The sequence below is a fragment of the Diceros bicornis genome, chromosome 29, assembly GCF_020826845.1.
Source record: "Diceros bicornis minor isolate mBicDic1 chromosome 29, mDicBic1.mat.cur, whole genome shotgun sequence".
Taxonomy (NCBI): domain Eukaryota; kingdom Metazoa; phylum Chordata; class Mammalia; order Perissodactyla; family Rhinocerotidae; genus Diceros; species Diceros bicornis.
Window position 1 is genome coordinate 9,990,069 of NC_080768.1, and position 13,706 is coordinate 10,003,774.

General features: G+C 39.2%; 1 protein-coding gene across 2 annotated transcripts in view; it reads left to right on the forward strand.

Annotated features, from left to right (window-relative positions):
• The first annotated feature begins 4,189 nt into the window (after window positions 1-4,189).
• Window positions 4,190-13,706, forward strand: part of NEIL3 (nei like DNA glycosylase 3) — a 48,517-nt gene continuing 39,000 nt past the window's right edge. For both annotated transcript variants that reach the window (XM_058524934.1, XM_058524935.1), the window contains exon 1: window positions 4,190-4,414. In XM_058524934.1, coding sequence (XP_058380917.1) covers window positions 4,262-4,414 — 153 coding nt within the window. In that variant the 5' untranslated portion in view covers window positions 4,190-4,261. The remainder of the gene's footprint in view (window positions 4,415-13,706) is intronic.

Sequence of the window (13,706 nt, forward strand, 5' to 3'; positions counted from 1 at the left end):
ACTGACCTACATACCACTTATCAAGCCATGCTATGGCAGACATCCCACATATAAAATAGAGGAAGATGGGCACATGTGTTAGCTCAGGGACAATCTTCCTCAGCAAAAGAGGAGGATTGGCAACGGATGTTAGCTCAGGGACGATCTTCCTCACACACATAAAAGAAACTCTATCCACCTACTATTAGCAACTGCGATCCATCCATTTCTTAACAAATAAGCAAATAAGGGATCTAGATTGCAGAGCAGATTCCTCTCCACAGTTTGAATGCAGTTCTGGATTTCAGTTTTAGTAAGTATCACGAATTTGTGGGCTTGGGGGTCCCCACACCTGCTCAAAAGTTTCATTGGCTACCTATTATCCTAGGAAAATGAATTCTACTCATCCTTATCCTCGGTTCTCCGCAATATGGTCCCTAGGAATCTCTCCCATGTTAGCTACCACTACTCTCCTACCTGGCACAAATACATCACATATTTTCCTGTATTCATCTTGCTTAGAATTCCCTTAATTGACCTTTCTACTGGCCTAGGGCCCCCACTTCTTAAAGGATCTGCTCAGTTCCCATCTTTTCTGTGAGCATGTCTTAGAATATATTGCTTCTGAGTGATGTGTTCCTTCAATGAATTCCCATAGTATGTATATCATTTTTTTCTGCATAGCATGAGATCTCTTTTCCTTTTGTTACATTTTTTTAATGCCAGTATCTCTAACTACGTTGTAATTTTTTGTGTGCAAAGGCTCCTCTACGCCCCTTTGTACCTCAGAGCCTGGCTCTGTACCTCACACAGAGCAAGTGTTAAGTAAGTTTTTCTTAATGAAAATCTTTGGAAGTAAAATTCATGTTTATTTTTTGTTCCCATCCATCTCCTTCTGGCAATTTCTTACCCCTTTCAACATTTGTTCCACTAGTGCTATGTACCTATATGCTATATATTGGCTACTTGAGGTCCTGAAGAAAGCTATCTATTCCAATGTTTTAGACATTTTTATTTCATCCACACTTACTTGTGTTGTTAGTGAAAAAAATACTGGTCTAGGAGTCAGAAAATTTGGGTTCAATTTCTGTGTTTTTGTTGGTCCCTACATGTAATCATGGAAAATCCGAACTGGTCTGAAACTCAATTTTGTCATCTATAAAATACTGATGATATTTTCTATCCTGACTTATTGTGAAGATAAATACATGTAAATTAATGGACACAAATGACTGCATATATGGTTGGTCTGATTTCCTCAGGAATACATCAAAGTGACTGGCTTGTTGATCTAATGAAGTATGCCACATTGTAACTTAATGTATTACCTATTTCTGTTAACATTTATTTTAGAAGGGACTTCAGAAAACATAAAGTCTCAACTCATAAGAATGACACTAAAAAGATGAGCAAAGGTATTTGGGGACAAAAAGTTCCAGTTTTTTCAATCTTAAGCTAATAATCAGGATTCAAATCAACAAATATTCGTTGAATGTCTATTATGTGCAAAAGAGCATCCTGAGTGCTGTGGAAAGTATAAAGGTGAACAGAACAATCAATCTTCTGTCTTCAAGGAATGAGAGTCGAGTCTAGTAGGAGACCAGTATGTAGCCAATTAATTCTAACAAGCTAGGTTTGGTAAAATTTATGGAAGAACCAACTTCAGAAGATAAGAGATTAATTCAGACTGTATCTGGAAGGTTTCTTAGAGGCTATGCATTCAATTAAGACTTAAAAGTTGGGAGAATTTCAATAAATTGGGATGAAGAGAAGGTTTTAAGAAGGTGAGAATAACAGCATGAGCTGAGACAAAAATAAAGAGCATATTCTGGGACCGCAAATAGAATTTATCTTAATTCCTTGAATTTGTAGAGTGTTTTATAGCTTTCAAAGTGCTTTCACATATGTTGCATTATTTAGGAATTAGAGCAATCATGTGGAGGTTTATAGGAAAGGTGTATTTTATTTTACACATGAAGAAAGTGAGTTTTAGAGAAAACAAATGCTTTTTATAAGGTTATCAATTAATAAATAGTGCTTAAGAAGAAATCATGCTTAAGAAGATTACTCTGATAACAGTGTGAAGGGGAAAGTGCAGGGAGGATGGGAGTTAGGAAGTTACTGACATAGTCTAGGTGAAAAGAACCAAGAGTCTGCTCCAGAGTGGGTTTGCTTGCATGGTGAGGTGACTCTTTATAGACACTAGATGCACAATGCGTGAGATTTTGCTCTTAATTGGCTGTAAGGAAGGATAACAAAGAGAAGTATCAAAAGACTCGGAGGCTAGTCACATATAAACAAAATCTGGCTTGGCCTTGAGGGGGGCACATCAATGAAGTCTGTTAATGTCTTCAGTGTTACTCCCCAGCTCTTATTCAGCTCTCTGGGGAATGGTAAACCTAATTCTAATTAAAGATTATATTTGATCCAAATGTGTACCAGTACACAACACCTAAAGAGAAATGAGAAGTCCATGATGAATCAATTAGATTAATGATGACAGTGATGGTTTTAAAATATGTTCACAAATTATTTGATACTCCTTCTTTCAAGAGATAAAGCTTAATTCCCCACCACTAGCCCCTTATGGGCTGTACTGAATGACTGGATTCTAATGAATGGACATAGTGAAGGAGTGGGTATGTCACTTCAGAGACCAGGTAATAAAGGGCATCACGGTTTTCTCCTTGCCTTCTCTCTTGGATCACAAACTCTGGGGGAAGCCAGCTGCCATGTCACGAGAACAGCCAAGCAACCCCATGGAGAGACCCACAAGATGAGAACCCGAGGCCTCCCGCCAACAGCTATGCAAGTGAGCCATCTCAGAAGTGGATCTTCTAGCTACAATCAGCCTTTAGCTGTCTGCAGCCCTGGCCAATATTCTGACTGCAACCACTTCAGAAACGCTGAGCCACAACCACCCAGCCAGACTGCTGCCAAATTCGTGACCTGCAGAATCTTGGAAATAACAAATGGGATAATTTGTTAGGTAGCAATAAATAATTAATAAAAAGGTAAAAGTGAATAAGGCGTATAGGACCCTCTTCCATCAAAGGGCAGAGATTATGACTGAATTTGACAGAATTCTTTCTTGAATATTTAGTAACTTGGGTAAACAACAATTAAACAAGAAAAGTACAAAGTACTTTGTACTTTGTAAAAGTATTTTGTAAAGTACAAGGATTCCTAAAGGTGATCCAGCTAACTTTTGACCACTAATCTCTCCCCACAAAGAGAAAAATTTAACACTTTTCAAGTTTTTGAAATCAAGTCTTTAGTATATTCTAATTCAAGTCTCTAGTATATATACTCTAATATATATATACATATATTCTAATATATATATATTTTCTGGTTTCACTACAGCACAGTGTAGTTAAGCTTATTAAATCACTTATAAACTGACATTCTGTTTTAATGTGGTATATTTTAATTTTCAAAAAAGAATAGATTTTTCATTATTTACAAAATTATATGGAATCACTAGCTTCATATATTTGTATATATACATCTTTGCATAAATTTGAAAAGCTATACATTGCCCTCAAATTTATATAGAGCCCTGCCTTTTACAAAGTAATTTCAAATAGCATTCATCTCTGGGCATCCCATAACAGAATGGCTGCAGGAATTTGGGTGGGACTTCCTTAGTTCAGCTGTATAAAAATGAAGGGGTTTTTAATACAGACACTAAAATATATTTGGCTATCAAGCAACATTTTCTAAGACATGCTAAACCTATAGGAGTAAAAAATAAAAGCTGCTTGTTCTAAAAACCCTCCTCTGTGCCTCTCCTCCCACTCACGTCCAAATAGGGCATACAAAAACCAGAAGCCCGCCAGACTGCCTGCGACAACCTGGGACTTTAGGCCAGAATAAGAGGACAAGGTCACAGATGTGCGTGTACTGAGTAACTCAAGGACAAAGGCAAAACTTCAAAGCAAAGAAAAGAAAGTTGGCACTTCTGAGATCCCAGCTGCCTCTGCTCTTACAGTTTAGCCAGGTTAGGTGAGTTCCACTACCCCTGGGCTGGCGTTTTGTCCATTGTAATCCGGTATCCGGACCCTAAGGGGTGAACCACTGCGCTTGCGCCGCAGGGCCCGGCCCGCGCAGGCGGGGGAGGCTGACGGGGCGTGGCGTGGGCGTGGCGTGGGCGTGGCCGGGCGCGCGGGAGATTTGAACTTCCCTTCCGCGGAGTTAAGGACCCGCGCAGAGAGTAGATTGCACAGCAGGTTTCTGGTCAGGGCCCTGCAACTAGTGGGCCACAGTGCCGGCTCGGGAGATGGTGGAGGGACCAGGCTGTACGCTAAATGGAGAGAAAATTCGGGCGCGCGTGCGCCCGGGCCAGGCGGTGACGGACGTGCGGGGAAGCGCTCTGCAGAGCCTGGGGGACCCCGGCCGGGGGGCAGCCTCGGTAGCTGTGGTCCCTTCCCAGGTGAGCAGTTCCTTTCACTTGCTATGGGGCCAGCAAGGGAAAATGGAATGAAGACCTCATCAGGTTTCCGGGGTCCAAAGTGTCATCTCTTTGCTCTGGTCCACTCTCCCTGGGGCGCCGCGTTTCCCAAAGTTCATCTTTACTGGAGGGAGAAGGCCTGCTAGTGCGCCTGCGTAGTAGGGAACTACTGTAGCGCTGGCTAAGGCTGCCAGAGACATGCCCAGATGGGAATTGAAGGAAAGTGTTATTCCATGTCACCTGGCTTGACTTACTTACAACCCACCAAAAGATGGTTTCCTTATGTCTATAGCGGCATTTTCTGCTGTTAATATTATCAGATCTCTGCAACCTCTGACTTTGTTTCCTTCACATTTTTAGGACATTAAGCCTTTAGCGTAAAATTCTAGCTTCTCGCTCGCCTAATATTCTGCAATTGAAAAGTGTATCACAACCAGTATATAATTCTAAAATTGCGTGTAGAAAATTTAGCACTAACCTTCCCACTCAACTTAATGTTGCCATCTAATGAAGGGGCAGTGAGACCCAGTTCTGATTCCCTTAAGTGAATTTATTTCTTTTTAAAGTAAGTTGTAGCACAGCTTCTTGCCACTCAGGCATTCATTGCAGATGGTGTGATATTCATTTGGTAAGAATTTAGAACTTGGACTAAAAATATTCTGCTTAAGCTATCATGCTTTAAAAGCCCTTTAGATGTATGGATGATTGTATGTCATGGATGCGTGCAATATTGTGCTGTATTTTAATTTCTCCTGCAAAGCTTTGTCATAGCCTTTGGTCCTGGAAGAAAAAGTTGCCTGCTATGAAATCAGCATATGCTTACAACTTGGAAGAAATGAAATTCTAAGTCTGAGAAAATACATTTTCAAACTTGGAAAAAGAATAAGTTTTACATCTCCTTCCAATTGCCCTTGTATTTTATTTATTTTGACTTTATGTATCAGTGAGTACTCTGTATTCTCTTATTATAATATTTCTCAAAATCATTTCAGGCTACCACAGAGATGGATCTTGAGTGGTCTGTTAAGAATATTAATGTTTAGGGGCCGGCCTGGTGGCGTAGTGGTTAAGTTCATGCACTCCGCTCCAGGGACCCAGGGTTCGCAGGTTCGGATCCTAGGCGCAGACCTATGCACCGCATACCAAGCCATGCTGTGGCAGGCATCTCACATAAAATAGAGGAAGATGGGCATGGATGTTAGCCCAGGGCCAATCTTCCTCAGCAAAAAGAGGAGGATTGGCAACGGATGTTAGCTCAGGACTAGTCTTCCTCACCAAAAAAAAAATATATATATATTAATGTTTATAAAAATCACTAATTCAACAAAATTTTGAATACTCAAGGCACCTGGGGAACAAAAGCTAATGCTTCCCCTCGTGGAGCCTGTGCTTTAGTTGGGAAGATACACAAACATTCATTAAATAAGAACATAACAAAATATAAATTGATAAGTTCTCTGAAGGAGAGATACAAGGTTCTATAAGGACTTATAGGAAGGTCAGGGAAGGCTTTGCTGGGAAAGTAACAATTAAGGAATAGTGGGGGTCTCTGAAGTGTGGTAAGATCCGTTTACACTTTGAAAAGATCACTCTACCTTGAAAAGGAAAAATAAAAGACTGGAGGAAAGCCAGAGTAGACACTGCTCCCTCAGTTAGGGGGTGACTGCAGGAATCCAGAGGGGGGGTGGCTGGAGCTTGGACCAGAGTGCTGGTGGTGGAGATGAGGAGAAGGAAACAGCATCGCTATTTCAGAAGTAAAAGCAGTAGGACTTGGCAATGCATATGACATGAGTATGTTTATGGATATCATAATTTACATCAGTCAGCAATAATGTATTCTGTGTTGGGTTTTATGCCAGCTCCTGGGGATACAGAGATGAATAAGATAAAATTCGTGCTGTGAGAATCCAACTTAATGTTTTAAATAGATACACCTCACTGGTATTTAGGCCAAAATAGCATGAACATTTCCTTTAAGTTGTGATTATCTCTAGTGGCAAGGCATCAAGTGCCTTTGAAGAACTTCTACGTTTCATTTAGTTGTGAGAAATAATAACCGTATGATAAAGGATTAACTTGATTCTACAGAGGAGGAATGTGAGGCTCAGAATGAGTTTAAATAAGTTGCCCATGATACATGACTAGTAAGGGGTTGAATCTCCAAAGCCTGCAGTCTTAGCCATAGCTCCTCTTGGTTATAAAAGATTCAGTAGGCAAGCGGCTCGTTCAATGGCAGGAACACCATACCGCTCAGTATGTAGTAGTGATTATTTATTAACTAGGGAAGTGAGACCTTGTCTTTTTGGCTATTTGCCACCATTTTTAGTTTTGTTCAATTTAGTCAATTCTCTTACCTCCTCTGATAATTCTCTTCTAATGGCTTCCATTCCCATGTTCAGATTGCACAAAAGAGTGCAGCCTGATAATATAATACAAATGCTTCGTTAATGGTTGGGCAATTATTATTAACATTACTTGGAAGCAATACTAAGTAAGCTGTACCCCTTAAATAAAAAGCCTTGCACTTAAAGCTATTATGTTTGATACCTTGACAGAAAGAGGTATTAAAAATTGGAATAGGTCTTTGTGATTAGGATCAGGAATGTGCTTCTATGGGAACTGGGTTTGAAAATCAATATGGAATTAATAATCTCTTTGTGGTTTCTGGGAAAGTTCTAAATATTTTGCCATGGCTTCCCCTTCTGGGCCTTTGATCTAAAAAAATAATAATCTTTGTAAACATGAAGGGTCTTTTGCATTTTAGAGAGTTGTTGGATCCATGGTAAATTTCATCAAAACATGGTGGGTTGTCACAGACCTCTGGCATGATCGATCCCATGTTTCCTAGGCATTTATGCCAGAGAGTTAAAGCTATTTAAATGATTCTGCTTCTGGCTTGAAATTGTTAGTTTTCACAAGACAGCATCTAAAAATAAGGTAATAACTTCATACTGTGTTCTTCACATTGCAGTAAACATGGAAAAATACAAAAGTGAGTTAAAGAAATATTAATTGGGCATTGAAAAGAAATGATTTAAACTTCAGATAATCATTGTTCTGAAGAAGCAACCAAAAACACCTCACCTGTGTCGCTGCTGCCATAATAAACCGGTTACTCTGTCATATACTCTTCCTCTTTGCTCCCGTTTGAAGTTCATTGAGAACATACCTTAATGCATATCTCCTTGTGACAACTGTTCCTCATTTTGAAGAAAGCCCAGCCATAGAAGACTCCAGCATCTGCTAGTCATGTATGCACTGTATTATTTCTCTGAGTTTTGATCCACTGTCCTGTCATCATAAAATTATGCAACAGTGTAAGCACATTGCATAAAACTCTGCAGGAGCTTGTGAAACCTTATGGTAAGAAACAATATTGGAATATAAATGAACATGTCTGGTTAATGAGCTGTGAAGAGTCAATCCTCCGATTTTAATTGTTGAGTGGATACAATATTTTAGGGGAATCGATATGTAATCTGCATATGTTTTCAATCTCCCGTCACAAAACAGGATATGAAACAGTTTATCTGCATTCATTTCATTTGAAACATGGTCCTCTGGTTATTCCATCACTCCTTAAGATTTAATACATGTGTTTCATATGCTAGCTACTCTTATTCATCTTCCTACGTCCTTCACAGTGTCATGAACAGAGTAGGCACTTAATAAATGTTTGAATGGATGGAGAAGAGCAAAGTTTTGAATAGTGCAAAATGATTATGGATTTAAAAAAGAATTCAGTTTGGAATCTTTCATTATGAGTATGTCTATTTTGTTATCTGGCTTATATGGAAATTCCTACCTCAAGAAAAGAATGAAGCTACAAAGTAAAAGTTTCCTCCTTCTGTCCACTTCTTCCCCTTCAGAGCTCATTTTATTGCCATTATATGAAGGAATCAGCTGTCCCCAGAAATTCATTTTCCCACTAAGTGAAGCTTATTCCTTTAAATCCAAAGAGGTTTTAAAATTTTATAGAACGTGCATTAAATACATCCTTACCTTCTTGAATGGATGCTGATAATGGTTTCACCTTAATGACACAGGATCATTATGATCAGCATTCAGCCCTATATGGAATCATGGAACAAGGGATAACAGAGAACAAGTAACAGTCTTAAAGATGAGAAAACTAAGGGAGGTGATTTTCCATGGCCATTGTAGCTTTTAATCCAACACTGAAGTATTTGGTACGATGGAGAGAAAAGAACATCTGATCATCTTGATTTTGTATTCCAGCTTCTTTGTCACTTTCTTATCTGGAGATGCTCATACTCACATCTTGGATTATTAGGTCAGGATTAGATTAGAGGACATAAAACTCTTAGCTTAGTGCCTAGCAAAGTAAATGTCCTGATAATTGTTCCTTTTTCTCCCAGATCAGGGCTTTCTCACCAGACCCACTTATCTGAGGAACACCCTATTCCCTCATGAAAGGTTTGTCATCATTCGGTTCTCTCAAATTATGTACAAAGCATTTAGCCTCTGAGTAAGCACTTGAAGGCTCTGCTCTTACAAAATTGTAGAATATGTTTTGATGTACAGACCTAAAGACCTCTATTTTGGTGCTTAGAGACCATTTTAAAATTAGGTTCTTTGATGGTTTAAATTGGTAGATAAGTGACCTCTGATTAAGAAAAGTGTTGTATCGGGGGAAAAAAAAAACGTGGGAACAAAAGAGGAGAGACTGTGACAGTAAGTATGGTGTTTTTTTTCCCTGTGGGGAAAATATGTAATTGCACTAGAGTTGAAATATTTATCTATGGAAAAGTCTTATTCTGTTCTGAAAAGTTCATCTTCCTGTTCACCCATGGAGAGGCAGAATAAATGGTAATCGACACAATAAATCATGAGCTGTCTCTGAAGATGTATGTTGTTTTGACGATTTCATATTATTAAGCATCTTGAAAATGGGAAGGTGAACCCTTCTCAATCATACTTAAAATTGTGGCAAAGGAGATTTTCATCTCTATTTCAGGAAGAAAAAAAACAATGAAATGTTCAGACAATACAGTAACAGGATTATAAGGGTCAACACAAGAAAGTCAAGTATATATTGGGCAATTGTGTATAGTTATAGCAAAGGTAATAGGCTTGTGGAAATTAACTTTTGAATTTGTCTGGGCAGCTGAAGCTTATACAAAGAGGTGATAACCCCAGATTCTCTAGTAGGACAAATGAATATCTTGTCAATCTTAGGTTGATTGCAAAAGCCTTGCCCAGTTTGTACGCAGTAGCTCTCAAAATAGGTAGAACAAACCATCCCCGGTATCCAGAATTTCCCCCTGAAATGGAGTCTTAAAAAACAGTTAAAAATATATGCAGGTGCTTCAGGATGTCAATCATAATTTGAAATTTTTATTTTGTCCCGAGTATATTACCCAGAGCTGATTATTTTAGAAATGATCGTGTACTGGGAATCAAGTGACTTGGATTAAGTGCCCGCGTGATAGACAACTGAATCAGAAGATCTTTATGTATCATTTCCTTCAAAACCCAAAGGAAGTATTAGAATAGATGTTTGTAAAGCAACCATTTAAATGCTAAGTAAACATTTCCAATGAAAACCAGGGCGCACTAGGACCGGTTGCTGAAAATACACAGTCCCTTCCTAAGTCCCTTCCTAAGCCTTTCTGTAAAGTTCTTTTTACTTTATGGGAAATTCTGGTGAATACAGTATTTACTTCCATCTAGCTTTTGGTAGTCATACGAATTTGGTTCTCTTATATTTAAACCTCACTCCATTGCAGACAATTAGAAAATAAGAGACGGGATGTTAATAATTTTAAAATGAGATGAAATAAGTAGACGTTTTTGCGAAGAAATCTTGGGAAAGGTAAAGCAAGATGGAGGTGGTGGGTGGGAGACAGTGCGCCTGTATCTTAAAGCCACTCAGTTTTAGGAGGGAAAGGAGGAGGGATCTGATTAATCCCACAGGCGTGACTGAACTGCAGGCATGGTGTGAGGCTCGCAGGAATGTTAGTTCAACACCATAGTTACTGTCCCCAAGGAGCTTATAGACAAATAGGGAGAAACACAAGTCACAGGCAAATAGCCATTCAGTAAGGTAAGTACCATGACAGTGACGATGACTATGCTAGGATTGTCAGGTAGAAAGCCTCGAGATTATTGTGCTTCCCAGGTGGGGAAATTCTGGTACCAGAAAGAATTACGAACTATATCTACGAGCAAGGAAGAGGTTATACAAACATTTCATTTTAATTCCCAAACACCTCACCAAGTATTAAAAAACTCATTCTTAAACATATTCAAGCCAAGGTCAGATGGCATCTGTAGCTGAAAGAGTTTCTGCTACACTGAAGTCACTGGGCGGTGTCAGGTCTGTATGTTTCCACAGTGGCTGTTTCTCTACCTATGATCGTTTGTCCACTTGCTCTTCTGCTGACATCTCTGCTGTAATATTCATCTTATTCAGGCTGTAAACAACTTTTTACAATATTTATACAACCTTTAATTTCATGACTGTTTTCAACATTTCTTTTTTTGATGTCATATTGCATGTTATTTTTAATTATGGAGAATCGGGTAAAACGTCAGTAAAATAAGTAAGACATATTACACCTTTAAGGATTTGGTTTGTGGTTCTCTCTGAGGCTCTGTCAGCCAGGACAATCTATGTCGCTTTTCATTGACAGCTGTGTGAAGAGATTTAATGATCTCATGCATTTTAAGTATCTTGGTCTTTGTATTTTTTGATTCATCCTCCTATGCTCCTGTGCACAGAATTTATTTACAGGGACACATACTCCTCTTTGTCTTGTTAATAAGTGGTCCAGAAACCATAAAGTTTTGGAGGGCCATCCACTGAGACTTTGCTAAATAGCCAAATTTCCCATGGTTAGACCTATTCGACATTCTAAAATCTCTGATAGTTGATGGTAATTTGGAGAGAATATAGACGTCTGCTCCAGGACAAGCAGTGGATGTCTAGAGGGATTAATCCCAGATATAACAACTTGATTTATATATATATATATATATATATATATATATATATATATATATTTTTTTTTTTTTTGGTGGGGTTTTTTTGGTGAGGAAGATTGGCCCTGAGCTAACATCTGCTGCCAATCCTCCGTTTTTTGCTTGAGGAAGATTGTCGCTGAACTAACATCTGTGCCAGTCTTCCTCTGCTTTATATATTGGACGCTGCCACAGCATGGCTAGATGAGCGGTGCATAAGTGTGTGCCCGGTATCCGAACCCGTGAACCTCGGGCCGTGGAAGTGGAGCACACACACTTGACTGCTACGGCCCCATAACAACTTTTTTTTAACCTACCCATCATCATTGGTTATAGAGGCCTTTTCAGCTGTGGTGTCCGTAAGCTATATATGGACCCAGATTCCCCTCACTGTAGGTTCTTCAATCCTGAGGCAGGACCTTATAGACCCATTTAGTATATAGTTAGGAATTCCCTGGGGGGAAATCTAGGATAGGAATCAGGATAAGCTAGGTTTGAATTTCTTCCTGATAGACAATATTAGGAGCCCTGGGCATTTAACTACTTGGGCAAGAAAAGGTACAGGTTTTCATTAAGAACCTGTATTTTTACCATGTTTTTACTGTTTCTTTCAATTAATCTCTTCTGAAATGTGAGTCATATATTTAAGAATATATGTTTAAGAATGAGTGGCACAAAAAAATTTGATCTGAATTCTACTCTTAAATATTTTGTTTAGCCAATTATAACAAAACCCAATGATGTATTACTGCTGAATTCAATTTGGATGTTTTGATAATGGGGCAGCTTTAGATGGTCCAGTCTGGTCCTTGAACAGTGAGCAGTAGTCCTTACAGAGTGGAAAACTTCCCCAGAAAATGATCTGGGTTTTCAGAACACATAGAATAAAATAAAAAATCAGGGAAAATTATGATCCTAGTAAGCACAAGATTATATAGGCAAATACAAACAGGGGAACTTCCTTTCAATAAGATTAACACCATCAACTGATGAGCATTTAGTTGATGTAAGTAATTAAGGATCTCTAATGTGGTCCCATACAATGAGATTTCATGAATTTTTTTCCTAGATGTCTGTAGGATGGAACCAGTGACACCATTTCCATGAGGCCATTGGCTTCTATCTGTGAAGGATGAGACTGGAGATATCATGTTAAAATATGGCAAAATTGAGCAATATTATTATATGCTACATATAACCTTAGAGGATCTAGGGTTCATGTGGCCTACCTTTCTCTCAGTTGATGACCTTGATTGCTATTTTACTGAGAAAATTTATCAACCACAAGACAATTTGCACAACCATATCTACCTACCTACCAGCATCTGTGCCCATGTAATCTACCTTCTTTCCTGATAGTATAGATGAACTGTCCATGTTCCTATCAAGACCAGCAGACCACATGTGTCCTTGAACATCTCTTCTTGCCTAGCTGTTCTGTCTCCTGCATGATTATCTTTTCCTCTCTACTGACTCTTTCCCATCAACATACAAACATATCCCATCTTAAAACAAAACAAAACACTCTAGACTCTACTTCCTCTCAGCTGTCGCTGCATTTCTGTGTTGCCCTGTACAGCATTGTATATTCACATCGCCTCACTACCTCTAATTCCACTCCGCTGGTTGCCTCTTAACCCACTCCAGCTAGGCTTTTGCCTCCTATCACTTCTGCAAACCTCTTGTCACTAATCACCCCTCCATGGCTAAATCCAATGGTCAGGTTCATCTTCCTTGATGCATTAGCAGTACTTGCACGTCTCTTCCTTGTTTTGCTCCTACCTTGCCGGCTACCTTCTCAGTCTCCTTTGCTGGTTCCTCCTCTTCTTCTCCCTGACGTCATACCATCCCTTTCCTCCTCTTATCCCCAACATCATAACTTTGGGGTGGCCTAGACCTCAGTTCTTGGGTCCCTACTCTTTATCTGTGCTCACTCTCTTGCTCATCTCATCCTGTTTCAAAGCTTTAGAAGAAATTTGAATGCTGATCACTAAACAAATTCACATCTCCAGCCTAGACCTCTCCTCTGAACTCTGGACTCATATCCAACTGTGTACTCAACATCTCCACTTACACGTCTAAGAGACATCTCAAGCTTCACTGGTCCAAAGCCGAATCCCTGATCTTCCTCTCCATCCTATTCTACCCAAATCATCTTCTTCTCAGTTGATAGCACTACTGTCTTTCCAATTGTTCAGGCCCAAAACCTCCCATATTCAATACACCAGCAAATCCCCTTTGTTCCACCTTCAGAATACATTCAAAAATCTGACCACTTCTCACCACCCGG